This window comes from Oreochromis aureus, linkage group 4 (genome assembly GCF_013358895.1).
Source record: "Oreochromis aureus strain Israel breed Guangdong linkage group 4, ZZ_aureus, whole genome shotgun sequence".
Lineage (NCBI taxonomy): Eukaryota > Metazoa > Chordata > Actinopteri > Cichliformes > Cichlidae > Oreochromis > Oreochromis aureus.
In genome coordinates this window covers 12,487,016-12,503,502 of record NC_052945.1, presented here as the reverse complement: position 1 = coordinate 12,503,502, position 16,487 = coordinate 12,487,016, and the positions used below count along the sequence as shown (strand labels likewise).

The window sequence follows — 16,487 nt, the reverse complement described above, 5'->3', positions numbered from 1 at the left end:
TGAAAACATGACCATATGAAGTGGAACATGCTAAGCAATAAAAAGAAAACATAATACTTTGGAAATTTTCACCATTTATTGAAGATTTACAGAGAAAGTTGTTCATATTGTATGAACTCTTAAATGCTGTAACTGGATTGCATTTCCTATTCAGCCGAGTCACTTCCCTGAAAGCAAGAGAGAGAGATACAGACCATAGAGTTAATGCTTATAGGGATATATTGCAGTAGGAATGCAATAACAAAAAGTATTGCAACGTTGTTATGGTAGGATACTTTTTTTTTTTATATTGGATGGATATATTGGATGTATTATCAGTAATAAAACAGAAGAGTGTCCTGCAAATTGGCATTCACTTGACATTAACTAATGTACTTTTCAAATTAGAATGTAAAAATCATGACATTCAGTTTAAAAATATGTATGTGGTTAAGATATAATACTGTAAAAGAAAATGAAATACCACCTTTCCGACATCACGGCTCTTGGCTCTCAACTTGTTGACCTGGGACTCAGCAATGTCAGCACGCTCCTGAGCTTCCTCCAGCTCATGCTGGACCTTCCTGAGCCTGGACATGTGAGTGTTTGCCTGCTCCTCCTTTGAAAGATTTACAAAAAACTTAGTTATAGGGGAGTCAATGGGCATGCTATGAACCAAGCTGAAGCAGATTTGTCATATAATTGTAGTTGACTCACAGCCTCCTCAGCCTGTCTCTTGTAAGCCTTGACTTTGAGCTGCAGCTTGTCCACCAGATCCTGAAGTCTGGTCACATTCTTCTTGTCTTCCTCAGTCTACACAAAATACAGCTGTTACTTAAGAGGTATTTGAGAAGAGACAAAGGGCACGTATGCTTGTTGTTGGCAAAAGAAGACTTACCTGATAAGTGAGCTCCTTCACTCTCCTCTCATATTTACGGACTCCTTTAACAGCATCAACACCACGTCTCTGCTCAGCTTCAAGTTCAGCTTCCAGTTCACGGACCTTTAATGCCATGATAAATAATTAACTTTGCTTCAAATATAAAGAAAAAACTTAAATTCATATAATTTAATCAAAATATATTTTATGTATATAAGCATACAATATACACTTCATACCCTGGACTCCAGTTTCTGGAGCTGCTTCTTGCCACCCTTCATGGCGAGGTTCTCTGCCTCATCCAGACGGTGCTGCAGGTCCTTGACTGTGACCTCCAGGTTCTTCTTCATCCTCTCCAGGTGAGCACTGGTGTCCTGCTCCTTCTTCAGCTCCTCAGCCATCATGGCGGCCTAAAACGATTTTCAACATTTAATTAATCTATTTAAAAATCTATGGTAAGCTTTTATTATCACTGAAAGGAAGTGAAGTGTTTAATAGAACAGATTACTTAGAGATTTAAACTCACGTCAGTGATGGCTTTTTTTGCTTTCTCCTCAGCATTTCTTGCTTCCTGCACAGCATCATCCACCTCACTCTGGATCTGCACAAAATCGGCTTCGAGCTTCTTTTTCGTGTTCAGAAGACTGGTGTTCTAAAGGTTTAGGAAAAATTATATGATATAAAAATGTTGTAAGTTCATATACCAGATATTTACAGTAAATTTATAATGTATTTCCTAATTAAAATTACATTAGGTTAAATGTTTCTTGACATTATAAACAAACCTGAGAGTGAAGCAGTCCGACACGCTCGCTAGCATCAACCAACTCCTGCTCAGCCACTTTGCGTCCTCTCTCTGTCTGCTCCAGAGCGGCTCTCAGCTCCTCAATCTCAGCTATCATCAGACCATTTCTGCGCTCCACCATGGCGACCTGCTCCTTCATGTCTTCCTGTCCTCTGACAGCTTCATCAAGGTGCAGTTGGGCATCCTGATGAAATAAATCAATCAATAAATAAGTACCTATTCTGTTTCTTTAACAAATATCAGGAAAAAAGGTCACCTTGAGTTGTCCTTGGACATTCCTCAGTTGCTTCTGGGCCTCAGCAGCCTGTCTGTTGGCATGGCTCAGCTGAATCTCCATCTCATTCAGGTCTCCCTCCATCTTCTTCTTGACTCTCAGGGCATCATTCCTGCTCCTGACCTCAGCATCAAGAGTGCTCTGCATGGAGTCAATCACCCTCTGGCTGTTCCTCTTGATCTGCTCCATCTCCTCATCCTTCTCTGCCAGCTTCCTGTCAATCTCACTTTTGACTTGGTTGAGCTCAAGCTGAATACGAAGAATCTTGGATTCTTCGTGTTCCAGAGTGCCCTGCGAGATAAGTCAGTTAAGTAACAAATACCAAGTAGAATCATCAAAATAAATAATATTAACATAAAAAATATGAAACCTCCGCTTCTTCAAGGGCAGTCTGAATTTCAGCCTTTTCACTTTCTACAGTCTTCTTGGCCTTTTCAAGCTCATGGATGCTCTTTCCAGTCTCACCAATCTGCTCAGTCAGATCTGAGATCTCCTCTAAAGTAGAAAAATGAACCAAACTGTTGTTATTATCTTAGATCCAGATCTATATTCTTTAACATTTTTTGTCAAGTTATGGGTGCATACGCTGCAGGTTCTTGTTCTCTCTCTTCATGGTCTCCAGTTGATCCAGAGCCTCTTCATATGAGTTCTTCATCTTGAACAACTCAGTGCTGAGAGAACGAGCCTCCTTTTGTGCTCCTTCCAGCTCTGCCTGGCTCTCCTCATACTTCTGCTTCCATTCTGCCAGGACCTAGATTAATTAAAAATAAATAAATTAAACAATTAGTTTTTGTAATGGGTGTATTTCTCCTCTGATGACAGAGGTTATGTTTAAATCTTTACCTTATCAAAGTTCCTCTGCTTCTTGTCAAGGTTGGCAGCCAGAGAATTAGCTCTCTCCACATCAGTCATGAGGTCCTCCACCTCACCCTGCAGCCTCTGCTTGGTCTTCTCCAGTGAGGCACACTTGGAGTTCACAGCCTCAATGGATTCCTCAGCCTCTTGCAGGCGCTGTGCAAGCTTTTTCCTGCAATTTGCAAAAATGTGCTTGTATTAATTCCATTATGTATTAAAAGTAATACAGTATTAAATTTTTATTCACAAAGAGAAGAAAGCATTCATGTACTTGGCCTCCTCCAGCTCCTCAGTGCGCTGGATAGCATCAGTCTCATATTTGGATCGCCACTGAGCCACCTCACTGTTGGCCTTGGACATTCCTCGCTGCAGCTCAGCCTTGGCCTCCTGCTCCTCCTCAAACTGCTCTCTGAGCAGATCACAGTCATGTCGGGCTGACTGAAGAGCATGAGCCAGGGCGTTCTTGGCCTGGATTTGAATAATAATAATAGATTTTAAATAATAATAAATGTATTTGCTTTTCTTTTATCTGTCAGTGAGCATGTTGACAAAGTAATGTAAAGTTATTCTAAATTTGAGATATATGTAATACTTCTTTAGTATGACATCTGGTACCTTCACTTCCTCCTCAGTATGTCGCTTAAGCTCTTCAATCTGTTGAGTGTAAGCTTGTTTGCCTCTGGTAAGCTGGGAAATAAGAGCTTCCTTTTCCTCAAGCTGACGAGAAAATTCACCTGGGCAAAGCAGATTAAAGAAAAATAGACTTTTCATAACTGAAAAATCTCCATGTATTTTAAACACAAACAATATCATCTGTTTGAAACATAAATTGTTTCTGAACTTAAAGCGGCTACTAATTAAAATACAGTTTCATACTTCATATCTTTGGATACACACCATTCTCAGTTTGGAGTCTTGCCCTCTGTGCACTCATGTCATTAAGCTGGCGAACATTCTCATCATTTTTGGACTTGAGCTCACTTAACTGGTCTTCAAGAGTTCTGCACATTTTCTCCAGATTGCCCTATAAATGGCACATAATTATCATGACTCAAATCCAGGAAAGATATAACTATTGCACTCTTTCATTGTTTAGATAGCCACTTTTTCTCAAAATTACCTTTGCTTTGGCAACAGCCTCCATATTGCTGGAGAGGTCATCAATCTCCATCTTGTACTCGCTCTTTTCTTTCTCCAGCTTCTGTTTGACACGCTGGAGGTTGTCGATCTGTTCTCCAAGTTCTGCAACAGTGTCAGCCTGCTTCTTACGGAGAGCTGCTGCAGTAGCTTCATGCTGCAGAGTTGCTTCTTCAAGATCACGACGCAGTTTCTGGAACTCAGCCTCTCGCTTCTTGTTCATCTCAATCTGAGCAGCTGTTGCTCCACCAGCTTCCTCGAGCCTCTCGCTGATCTCTTCAAGCTCCCTGGAGAGGTCGGCTCTCTGCTTCTCTACCTTAGCCCGAGCTGCCCTCTCAGCCTCAATCTCCTCTTCCAGCTCTTCAATACGAGCCTTTAGGGTAATAACACCACAAAGACTTACTGAGTTGACATGTTTTAGTTTTACTGAACATAATATTCACCTAAAATAATGGTACCTGGAGTTCTTTGATCTTCTTCTGAAGCTGAGCACCAAGAGACTGCTCATCCTCAATCTTGCTGAGAAGTTGGCTGATTTCAAAGTCCTTCCTGTAAGTGTAGAAGAAAAAAGAAATGACTCTGACAGCTCTGTGGTTCTTCAGAATGCAAGTGTAGGAACTTTATCAGTAACTTTTTTTACTTCTTGATTTTCTCGTCAGACTGCTGCTTGTCATTCTCCAGATCCATTATGGATTCCTGAGCCAGTTTCAAATCTCCCTCCAGCTTCCTCTTGGCTCTCTCAAGGTCCATGCGGAGCTTCTTCTCTTGCTCCAGGGAGCCCTCAAGCTATTAAAAGAAAATGTTACATATTTTTACAACTGAATAATTTATAATAATATAAAAATAAGAAATCTCCTTTTTTTTAAAAAGATGATGTTTTCTTACATCATCAACTTGCTGTTCCAGTTTTGTCTTGGCTTTGGACAGAGTGTTGACTTTGTCCTCCTCTGCCTGGAGATCATCCAGTGTTTGCTGATGGGCCTCTTGTAAGGCTTTCTTCTCCTTGGTTAACTTGGCAATTGACTCATCTTGAGATGCCATCTCCTCTGTCAGGTTTTTCACCTAAAAGAAATAATAAATTGGAATTTCCCATGAAAGTTAATAAATTAAAATGGCAAAATAAGACATTGCAGCATATAAACATATTATGCTTTTGTATTTTGGTGAAAACTACAATCAGTATGAACTAACCTTGTTTTCTGTGGCATGTTTCTCCTTTTCCACTTTGGCCAAGGTGAGCTCCAAGTCATCAATGTCCTTCTTTAGCTCAGAGCATTCATCCTCCAGCTTCCTCTTCTTAGCAGTCAGCTCAGCATTGATTTCCTCTTCATCCTCCAGTCTCTCACTTGTCTCTTTGAGTTTGGCCTCGAGCTGGATCTTGCTCTTAATGAGCCCCTCACACCTTTCTTCAGCATCAGAAAGATTCTCATTTTCCTGTGACAAGGTAAGAAATATGGGAATTATATTATTATATTATAGTATAAGAAGAATAATTATTATCATGCTTTTATAAATAATATTATCATTTTTTTAATTACAGCAATTCAGCACAGTTCTCAGTTACAGCACATCTCACAGCCAAACACCTGACTGAAAAAGTCAGACTGATAAATAGACTAATATGTGGTTATTTTTCAGCTAATTGAACATTATTATAATAGGACATGTATTTTCTCCCCCCTGTTACTCACTGCTGCTACTTGAAGTTGCAGGTCATTCTTTTCCTGCAGTAGTGAAACCATCTTCTCCTCCAGTTCCTTCTTCTTGGCCAGAGCAGTAGCCAGGTCTGTCTGCATCTTCTCATAGTTCTCCTTCATCTGAGCCAACTCTTTCTCAGTCTCAGCACTCTTCAGAAGAGGCTTGATCTTAAAGTACAGATGCATCCATGGCCAGTTCTTGACATTCATGAATGAACGGATGTTGTACTGGATGCTGAAGATAGCATCTCTACAAAAACAATGCAAAATACCATGCTTTGATATACTACTTTTGCGTAACACCACATGATATTTAAATAGTAATTTGACATATTGTTTCAGAATTATACCTCCTCTCCATCATCTTCACAAACTCTTTCCTCATGAGGTATCCTCTGCAGAGAGCCTGAGTCATGGTCACCAGCTCAGCCAGTTTCTCATCTCTCATCTCCTCAAGAGTTCCCAGCAGACCAGCTTTGAAGAACACCTGCGTTGAAGTGAAACAAATTAGTTCACATGAATTAGTTCTGTTGAATACAACAGGAGGTTGTAAAGGTCATCATAAAGTGTACCTTCGTGTGCCCAAACTTGTACTGTGTGTGATCCACATCAATGGAGCCAAGCAGCTTCTCTGAAGCTTTCTTGTTGTCAATGAACTGTCCCTCAGGGATGACACTGGCATTCAACACTTTGTATCTGTAAGAAAATATAGTGATGTTACTTGGATTTTGCACCCATTGTCCTTGTGTTTTCCCTTTTCCAGTACCTTTGAAGTTATTTTAACTTGCTTATAAAGAAAACAGAAGTCACCTCTGCTTGAAGTCACCATAGAGGATTCTGCTGGGGAAACCCTTTCTGCAGATTCTGATGCCCTCCAGTACACCGTTACACCTCAGCTGGTGGATGACCAAATGATTTTCCATAAGACCTGAAAGTTAAAAATTCATATAGTTTAAATCATTTACATATGTCACTTTTTAACATTTTGTAAAATCAGTATGACTGTGTGCTTTTTACCTGGAGTCTTTGACTCATTGGGAATCAGGCAACGAACAAAGTGAGGATGAGTGCTCCTTAAGTTGGTCATCAGTTTGCCCAGGTTTTCCTGGGGGGGAGGCGACATATTTAAACAAATGTTAGGTGCTTAAAATAAACCAATACATTTGAATAGGATCTTGATATTTTTTTGTGGCGGTTCAAAATACCCTGAAAAGAGCAGACACGGTCTGGAAAGAACCACCCTTCTTCTTTCCACCACCCTTCTTGCCACCACCAGAAGCATCTGTTGTTCAATACACTTAATTAAGAGAACTGAATAACTAATGCTATAGTGAGTGTTTTACAATAATTTAATTTTAAACCATATTTTCAATGAAAAAAATAACTGTGTGGTCACTGATTCAACTTCATTTCCTAGAGGAAACATATTTAATGAGTATTCACAAATGGTCATGTATTTTTTTACATTATTTATTTCCTACCATCAGCTCCAGCATGGGCTGCATACAGGAAGCACAGCAGTTTGTTTGATGACTTCTGGTAGAGCTGCACAACTGAGTCATTCAGTGGGTCCTTGTTCTTGTCCAGCCAGCCAGAGATATTGTAGTCCACTGTACCAGCATAGTGAACCAGGGAGAAGTGTGCCTCAGCCTTGCCCTTTGCAGGCTTTGGCTTCTCAAATGCCTTGGTCTTGCCAAGATGCTGATCGTGCAGCTTGTTCTTGAAAGAAGTGTCTGTAGCCTTGGGGAACATGCACTCCTCTTCAAGAATGGAGAAGATGCCCATTGGCTGAAAAGAGAAGTTGTATTCAGGAAAAAATCTGTATTTTAGTACCTAGTCAGAAACTGCCATTTTAGTCCTGAGCAGCACATCTGAGTGGTCTTACCTTCTCAATAAGCTCAATGCAGGCAGCCAAATCCATACCAAAGTCAATGAACTCCCATTCAATGCCTTCTTTCTTGTACTCCTCTTGCTCCAGGACAAACATGTGATGGTTGAAAAACTGTTGCAGTTTCTCATTGGTGAAGTTGATGCAGAGTTGCTCCAAGCTGTTGAACTGTAGTAACAGAAAGGTAATTCATATCATGACAAAAATCATATTTATCTTTAAATCCAGTCTCACATTTTTGAAATGCTTACATCAAAGATCTCAAATCCAGCGATATCCAGCACACCAATGAAGAATTGTCTGGGCTGCTTTGTGTCCAGCATCTCATTGATACGGATAACCATCCACAAGAACATTTTCTCATAGACAGATTTGCACAGAGCTGAGACAGCATTGTTGACCTGGAAGAAGAGAATTCAACGCTCTCCTAAATTCCTGGATAACACTGTAAAAGTATTTTAAAGTGAAGCTTTTTCTTTTTTTTTAATCCTTTCATTTAAAAAAAAAAAAAATTACCTGTGGGACGGTCTGACCTTTGGTCACAAACTCATTCCCAACCTTGACTCTTGGGTAGCACAGAGCTTTCAGCATGTCAGCTGAATTCAGGCCCATGAGGTAGGCGATTTTATCAGCCTCTGATTGGAAAAACAAAAATGTTTCATAATGTAACAAAGAAATGTTAACACTATGGAATGAGCTAAAACACAACTGAAATCCGCATTGATAGCAGTGCTAAAGATTTATTTTACATTTTATGAACAATTGCAGGCAGTCACTCTGCTCAGTCATTATATAAGTATGATATTTATCTGTCTAAATGGGAATGGTTAATGCTATGGCTGTCACTGTAGTTTTAAGAGTTAATGTGAATTATTACTGCATGAGGATGTAATATTACAAAATCAATTTGATTACCCTCAGTGCCATCAGGTTCAGCCTGCTCCTCACGCTGCTTCTGCTTGAATTTCATGTTACCATGATGCATCACAGCGCCAGTCAGCTTGTAGATGCCCGCCTTCTCATCAGCAGTAAAGCCCAAGATGTCAATAGCAGTCTGTAATCCAAGCACAGCATTAACTTTTAAACAAGTTATTGTGACAGTCTGCCTTTATTCTACACGTTACCATCAACTTACATCTGTTGCAATGAACTCCTCCACATCATTGATACTTTTGACTGTGATTTCACCCTGACTGATCATTGGATAGTCATAGGGGTTAGTTGTGATCAGAAGAGCCTCTAGAAGAAAGTAGAAGAAATGCTTGTGTGGAACATGGTTATTTCCTTATTGTTTTTTAATTGTGCATGATTAGTGATTGACATAAGGATTTATATAACACAGAGAAGAAAGTGACTAGGTTAGGAAAACTGGGGGAAGAAAACAGTAAAATCAACACTAACTTCAAGATTATTATATGTTAAAAACACAACTTTACACTATGAGGCTCTGTTGTGCATGTGTGTATGTGTGAAATTATATGTTTGGGTGGGTATAAGGATATAGTGGGTTGAGAAACAGAAAGAGAGAGAGAGGAGAGGTAGCACCTTAAAAAGTTATTTAATTATTAATGTTTGCTTTTTTTCCCCAAACAACAAAAGAAGTAGCTTAATTGGAGTGGTTCCCAGATAAAGACTATTCTTTACTTTAAAACAAGTGGGGGTATGGAAAGTAATTTACAGTATGTCTTGTTCAGTTCATCACATACCCAGGAGCTCAGGCTTATGGCCAGTCATCAGCTGATAGAAGATATGGTAGCTTCTCTCAGCAGACAACTGGAAGGTGACACGGGACTTCTCCAGCAGATCTGTGAACATTTGTTGAATAGGAAGCGTGATGATCAAACAGTACAAGGCATTTCATTTGTATACTACTAACTACAAAAGGAAAATAACGCTAACTTACATGTTTCAATATCAGCTGAGGCTAGCTTTCCAGTGGAGCCAAAGTGAATTCTGATGAATTTACCCTGAACATTCACCACAAAATGTCAATTTGGCTCTGGATAACAGTAGGTGTAAGAAAATTATTTTAGAATCCAGAACATGAATACTTACAAAACGAGAGGAGTTGTCATTCCTCACAGTCTTGGCATTTCCATATGCCTCCAGCAGAGGGTTAGCTGCAATGATTTGATCTTCCAGTGAACCCTACATAGAGACATTAAACAACTGTTTAAAAACAGCAGCAGCAATCACCTGTGACAAACACATTTGATTAGAACACAATTTTACCTGCATTTTTCCTGATGTTTCAGCTTTCTTAGCTCCAGCTACTGCAATTGTTGCAAAATACTGGATAACACGCTTGGTGTTTACAGTCTTTCCTGCACCAGATTCTCCACTGGGGAATTAAAGCATGATTTTTACTTTGCAAAATAATTATGATTTTTACTAAGAAGTGAAGTGTTCTTGTAATGTTTTGTTATACTTACGTAATGAGGATAGACTGATTCTCACGATCTGAAATATAAGAGCACACGCATATTAAACCTACCGTTGACAATCCTCATTGTCCCATGCACCTGAATCTTTAATTAACTTTGATTTTACCAGTGAGCATGAACTGATAGGCATTATCAGAGATGGAGAAGATGTGGGGTGGAGCCTCAATCCTCTTTTTGCCCCTGTATGCCACAACAACCTGAGCATCATACACAGGAAGCCACTTGTAGGGATTCACGACGACGCAGAACAGGCCAGAATAAGTCTGTAATAACAAAGAAACAGAAACATATATATGTAGCTGTTACTCAGAAAAGATACAAGCAAAGTATATTATAAGATGAAAGCTTACATAGATCATCCATGATGCAAAACGCTCTTTGAGGTTAAACAACACGGCAGGCTCATTGAGGTGGGTCATCATGGCCATGTCCTCAATTTTATCGAACTTTGGAGGATTCATAGGGTGGATGTCATCCTCTTTTACAGTGACTGTCTACATTTGAAAAAGAATCATATTAAACAAAAACATTTTATAACATAGTACATTACATAATCCATAAAATGAATTAATCTTTTCTAAGAAAGTTGAAGAATTAATTGTTTTACTTACCTTTCCTGTAAGTGTCTCAACAGTTGCTTTGCCACCCTCTCTTTTGATGAGTTTACCCTTCACGTACATGTCATCAGCATCAGTTACAAAGTAGGCAGTTTTGGCATCAAAAGGAGTGTTCTGAGCCTCCAATCTCTCTTTCTCAGGTTTTCGGAGGTAAATGGCTGCAGGGCCATAGGCCTCCATCTCTGCATCTGTGCTCATGATTGAACTTTAGGGGGCTGAAATTGAGAGGTTGAGAGGTTTTGTTTCTCATGTCTTTGTTTTCATAAACATCCCCATGCTAATGTGTGTGTTTGGGAATTGTTCAGATATCACAGAAAATACGCTATAATGTACCTTCCTTAGTCCCAGCAGAAAACTTTAAACTCTTGGTTCTGTTGCTTGGATCCTAATAACAAACCATCAAGTATAATAAATATGGGTGTCCATTAATTTCAAAATATACTACTACTGCTACTACTAATAATGATAATTTTATGATTATTATTATTATTATTAGTAGCCATAAACAATTTTAAAAGCATTAAAACTTGCAGTGTTAAATATCCCAAAGCTATGATAAAATTGTGTTTCACGATACAAAATAGCTGAAGTTAATGTTCTTACCTGAGTTGGAAGCCTATCAGTTGCTGACTGAGACTGAAGCACCCTCTTTTATAGAGGGAGAACTTTTTTCCTCAGTAGGTGTGCCTTGCTCAGTTTGGTTATGTATTCTTGTCATGTTGCTGTCAATCCCGTGACAGTGACAGTTGCTGTGATTAAACTGCTTTGCAAGCACATTTGTAACAGAAGGTTTTTCCTCTGTGGCCAAACTGGGTAGTCAAAAGACAGTGCTGATAGAAGATGATAAAAAATAACTGCAAGAGCGATTACTTTGAAAGATAACACTGCAGATATTTTACATTTGATAATATATAACTTACAAGGCATGTAACAAGGCTTCTCTTAATTTAGATGTGCAAAATACTGTTCATATAAAAGATGAATTAGATTTATGAGCATCAGTGTTTTTATTAATAATACATTTCTATTATTACTTCTATTGATAATAATAATAATAATAATAATTATTATTATATACCTTCTGCTGCTACTGCTAGCAGCAGAAGGTATATTAGAATTATTATTACAAATTTGGAGAAGCACCAAATGTCACTGGTGTACAGTTGCTCTTCACACATATCAGATTTGGTGGTCCAATAAAAAAAGGGGGCAGCAAGTGAACAACTGTTCCATAAAGAAAGGTCAAAACATTCCATATAGATCGACTGATTTAAACACATTTTAGTACCAACAGATTAATGAGTCTTTTTCTCCTAATGCTCACTCATTGTATCATCTGATTTAGCTCTGTAATGTGTAGAACAGTTGTTGAGCATGTATCAAAGATTCTAACCATTTGTAGAAAATATATTCTTATAATATCTAATTAACATACATGCCTGTCTGGTTCTTGCTTCTCTACAATGTTATTATTAATCATCCTAGTGGAACATGTCATGACACAGGCTGTGGTTTTGGAGAAGCATGTAAATGTCACTGGTGTACAGTTGCAGGACAAGCATACATCTCAGATGTCTGAACTGAGACGGAGCGCCATTCCATAAAAGCTTAGAAGAGATTACATATCGTCTTGGAATGGAGTGGATGAACAGTTGCCATCTAGAATGGGATAAGACCCAAAATAAGACCTGTGGCAATAAACAAGATTTTAGTGATGCCAGGACTGTAATAGTAAAGTGAATGAAAACTATATCCAAGATTATTTTTACATTTAAGGCTTAGCTTAATAATAAATTCATAAAGGTAAAAAGGAAAACAAAGCTGTATTTTGTTTGTTTGTTTGTTTTGCCTTTTTGAATTTAGCAATCCTTCGTTCTTCAAAAGAGATGACCTTGAGGTATGTAATCCATATAACCTCTGTGCACAGGTGGGTTTTCAGTACAAACATGCAGAACACGTGCTTCCCAAGTAAAGTCAAACGTCTTCAGTTTTTTTCAGTCACCCTTAATAGCATTTGCCATAGATGTTCTAAGATCTAACAGGGTCAGCTTGCTTGTTAAAAACTTTGTATGCATGATCTTAATATAGTTATGGTTACACACTATTTCATACATATCATACAAATATCAATCTGTCCTTCCATCCATGTTAATTTAGCAGCATTTTTTTTATTTGCTAAAACAAAAAAACAAACAAAAACAAAACAAATAAAGCTGTGCTGGGCTACCCTGAATACACACTGTTCTTCATCTCTGGTGACAAATTGTAGCAACTGTTCCAAGTACACACAATTGACAAATTAAAGCACAAATGCTTGACACCCACAGTGAGGGGATCCAGTGCCTTTGTTTTGCTTTGGGAGGTATTTTGTTGACAATGTTTGGGCCCCCTTTAGAGGAAAGCCTTGTACTGTAAATCACTTCAGAGCTGTTCTGATTGATCACCTTTATCCTGTGATGAAACTGTTATATTCTAATATGACAGAATGGGAAGATGGTTCTTCCAGCATGACAATTCCTTGATCCACATGGTGTGAGGGGTCAGCTAATAGTTTGATGAGTTTGAAAATGGTAACTCAATGAAATACCTATGGGAGGTGATAAGCAGATATGTTAGACTGTATTCTCCACTGCCATCAATAAAACAATAAATAAATTAATCCCTGCAGTAGAATTACAAAGACTTTCAAACACCAGGGTGATTAACCCCAGAGCAGAAAGACTCTAACCTGCTCGAGTTGCGGAATTAGTTTTAAAGTGACCTTTGATAGTTTTAAGTACAGTATTTGAAGTTTACACATGTATACAAATGTAAAGTTTTTTAATGATTACATTTAAACTTAATTTTTTAAAAATTTATGTGAAATTACTGTGAATCCAAACAGCATACAATTTAGACTTAACCTACTGGGATACAGTGAATATAACAAGCCTTTTTTTTTAGAAGGTGCCAATGGGTACATGGGTAGAGATTGATTGTCCTGACTAATGTTCTCCTTTGAATGTCCTTGGGTGCGTAGATGCTTATAGATGGCCCTCTGCACTAAGCCCTAAACTGAGTAAAAACATGCCAACCATGTCTGGCAAGGAGGAGCCTAAGAAGCTTTAAAAGAGTGTTAGATTCTTCCATGACGGGGTAGTAGCACTGGGAGAATGATGGGTAGTGTGTCTTTAGCTTTCGTTCTTTGACTTTTATCCTTGTTTTATGTTTTCAGAAAAAGGGTACAGACAGAGAAGGGGAACATTTTAAAGAGTTCTTTATAAGACTGTAATTTCAGATGATTTTGTTTCTCCATGTAACTTATTAGTTTAATATGAAATGTAGTAACTTGTAAAGTGAGAAAAAAGTACAAGAAGGAAAAAGAAAGCTTGAAGAGGTGAGACTAACTATAAAACTCTCTATGTGTGCTTAAAAATATTTTTGCATCAGATCATTAATAAGCTAATACTAATTAGCATGCTGGAACTGGAGCTGTTATACGTTTTATATGATCATATAAATAAAAAGTACAGAACACAGTTTTAACAGTTTGAGAATATTGTGAACTAAACGGTGCTTGCCTTCTTGTATACTTGTAGAATGTTTCCTATGAAATGAGAAAAAAAATCCCCAACACTTCAGTTGTTTGAGTGAGAAAAGAAATAACATTAAATTGTAGTAGTTTCACTCCTGGTTCAAGCAGACAATTGCTGCTTGCCTAATCGGTCAGTTATTCATCAGAGACAAGCTGACAGCTTTGTTTAAAGGACCATAGTTTGTGCCAGTCATATGAGACTATATCTTTCAGCTGCTGGGTATGTGCACTACAATGCTCAAGCTAACCCTGAAAAATGTACTGGCTCACAAATTCACATCCTGCTAGTGTAATATGATCTCATGAATACAATCTGTCCAGGGGCTTGGAACACCTGTGCCTCCTCTGGTGCCAAGCACAAAAGCTCCTTTAACTGCCTCTAATTAATACTTCCTGCATGCCTCCTGTAGCCTTCTGTATACAATATTGAGTTATAGCCATGTCCTTCACATTGTAGTTTCTATTGTAGCAGCTGTGCCACAAATAAAAATAAAGAAATAAGAAAATAACTGTCTTACATTATACTCTTCAAAGATAATATAATGTTGAGTAATACTGTAATAGTTATCAATCATTTTACAAACATTCATAAAGTTCTTTGTCTTCTTCTTATTACCAAACCTCATAGGAGCACTTCAATTACTATTGGCCTGTGTGACCTTTGATGAAAGCTGGATTCATTTAAAATAGGTCACTCAGCACTGTGTTTACAAGCAGGCTAAGTTGGCAACAAATACTGGTCATAAATTTAGAGGACTGTTAGGATTCCTATTAATTTGCCGTCATACTGCTGAGCTTTCATAGCATTGACAATACTGGCCAACAAGTAGCCACAAGAGAGTACTTGGATTCTTGCAATGGTTTTCAGCTTATACTAAGCTAATTGTCATTCCAGAACAGCAAGTGTTTCACTGTTACAAGTGCCGTTGAGTCCCCGTTAAGTCCTAACATCTTCTTAAATGTTGGTCTGACAGTGGTCGCTGTTGGGAATGTTTTAATTACAGAACTTTATTACTTTCTGTTTATTTAGTTCTTCTAAAAATAGTAAATTGGAAAACAACAAAAAACACTTCTTGGAAGCTTGCTAGGAAATTGTGAAATGCTTAAAATTTGTTTCACTATATTAACTAATAAAATGATTAATCCACGGTGGTATTAGTCAGACTCAAATCTTTTAGTCATTTTTTAGCTTTTAGCCAACAAAGTATGTGTGAACAATTCTAATGCAATTATAAGCTCCCTTGCCAGCATCACTGCTCTTGGCTCTCAGCCTGTTGACCGGGTACTCAAACCTGGATCTTAGAAATGTCAGAGCATTCCCTGGCTTCCTTGAGCTCAAGTGGGACTTTTCAGAGCCTGGACAAGTAAGTGTTGGTCATCCTGTGAAAGTTTTAAAGTTATAGTCACTTTGTTACAGGAAAGTTAATGGTTCCAGCTTTGACAAATCCTATTTAAATTTGCATAACTAAATTTAATTTTTGCTATGTGCATACAGCATAAATTATGTAGTAGGTAAGCCCTTTCACTCTAAACGAACAATAAAAACATCCATGATTTTTGGAGCTCCTTCTTGAGCTTTAGGTTCTTCTTCCTCCCCTCCAGAGGAGCCCTTGTTGTAAATGGTTAATTAGAAAACTGGTATCTGATACATTATCACACATATATCATAACTGTAGCCTGTAGTAGGGTAACATGAAAACTATAGGTGAAAACTGAAATTGTTACAGGAAAAATAATTAAAAGTGAAGATTTGGCAAAAAAAAAAAAAAAAAAAAAATGCTGTGAAGGTTATGATTTTTTTTTTTTTTAACTTATTCATTTACATTTTGTAAACTTTGATAAAGTCCTTTTTTATATTTGGTATTAAAATTGTTTCCCCCTCTCTTACAGTTTCCTGTGTGGTTTTACTGCAGTGACACACTGATATTTTTATTTTGGATAATAGAAGAAAACTTTATGCCCCAGTATAGGTTGAGTCTTCAGTCTACACTGATTCTGAAGCGATTTCTTAAACATGAGTGTATGTTTAAAATTACATTTGAAATTTTCTTTTCTTTTTCTTTTGCCTTTGGGGCTTGTTAGCTGTGTCTATGCATTGAATGTTTTGCACAAATCAGAATTTCGTTTCACAGAATAGGTAAAATTGTTAATGGCGAGCTTCTATTTTAAGTGATTTTATAACTGAATTAAGAAACATAGAGCCAAATTGCACTTAAACTGTATTATGGATCAGTAGTGTACACTTTTCAACAAACATAAGTGTGATTAAATTGTAACTTTACTCATAAATCAGGTTTTTGACTTGGAAGATACAGTACAAAGAACAAGATACAGTAC

The 16,487-nt window shown here is 37.8% G+C and overlaps 1 protein-coding gene across 1 annotated transcript; it reads right to left on the bottom strand.

Annotated features, from left to right (window-relative positions):
- Positions 1-48: 48 nt before the first annotated feature.
- Positions 49-11,190, bottom strand: LOC116317658 (myosin heavy chain, fast skeletal muscle-like). The gene is made up of 41 exons (XM_031736494.2): positions 11,180-11,190; positions 10,910-10,961; positions 10,571-10,791; positions 10,310-10,453; positions 10,066-10,222; positions 9,948-9,975; positions 9,748-9,856; positions 9,571-9,663; positions 9,419-9,482; positions 9,222-9,320; positions 8,651-8,754; positions 8,431-8,569; positions 8,032-8,150; positions 7,767-7,916; positions 7,513-7,683; positions 7,109-7,415; positions 6,833-6,909; positions 6,645-6,732; positions 6,438-6,555; positions 6,200-6,323; positions 5,978-6,114; positions 5,622-5,877; positions 5,122-5,364; positions 4,816-4,992; positions 4,571-4,716; positions 4,389-4,479; positions 3,914-4,303; positions 3,691-3,817; positions 3,409-3,527; positions 3,065-3,261; positions 2,782-2,965; positions 2,524-2,689; positions 2,309-2,433; positions 1,921-2,229; positions 1,645-1,848; positions 1,386-1,511; positions 1,099-1,269; positions 878-982; positions 697-792; positions 467-598; positions 49-167 (listed from the first exon to the last, which is right to left on the bottom strand). Exons 3-41 carry the CDS (start codon positions 10,772-10,774, stop codon positions 147-149), a joined length of 5,817 nt encoding a protein of 1,938 aa, XP_031592354.2. The 5' UTR covers positions 10,775-10,791; positions 10,910-10,961; positions 11,180-11,190; the 3' UTR covers positions 49-146.
- Between the last annotated feature and the right edge of the window lie 5,297 nt (positions 11,191-16,487).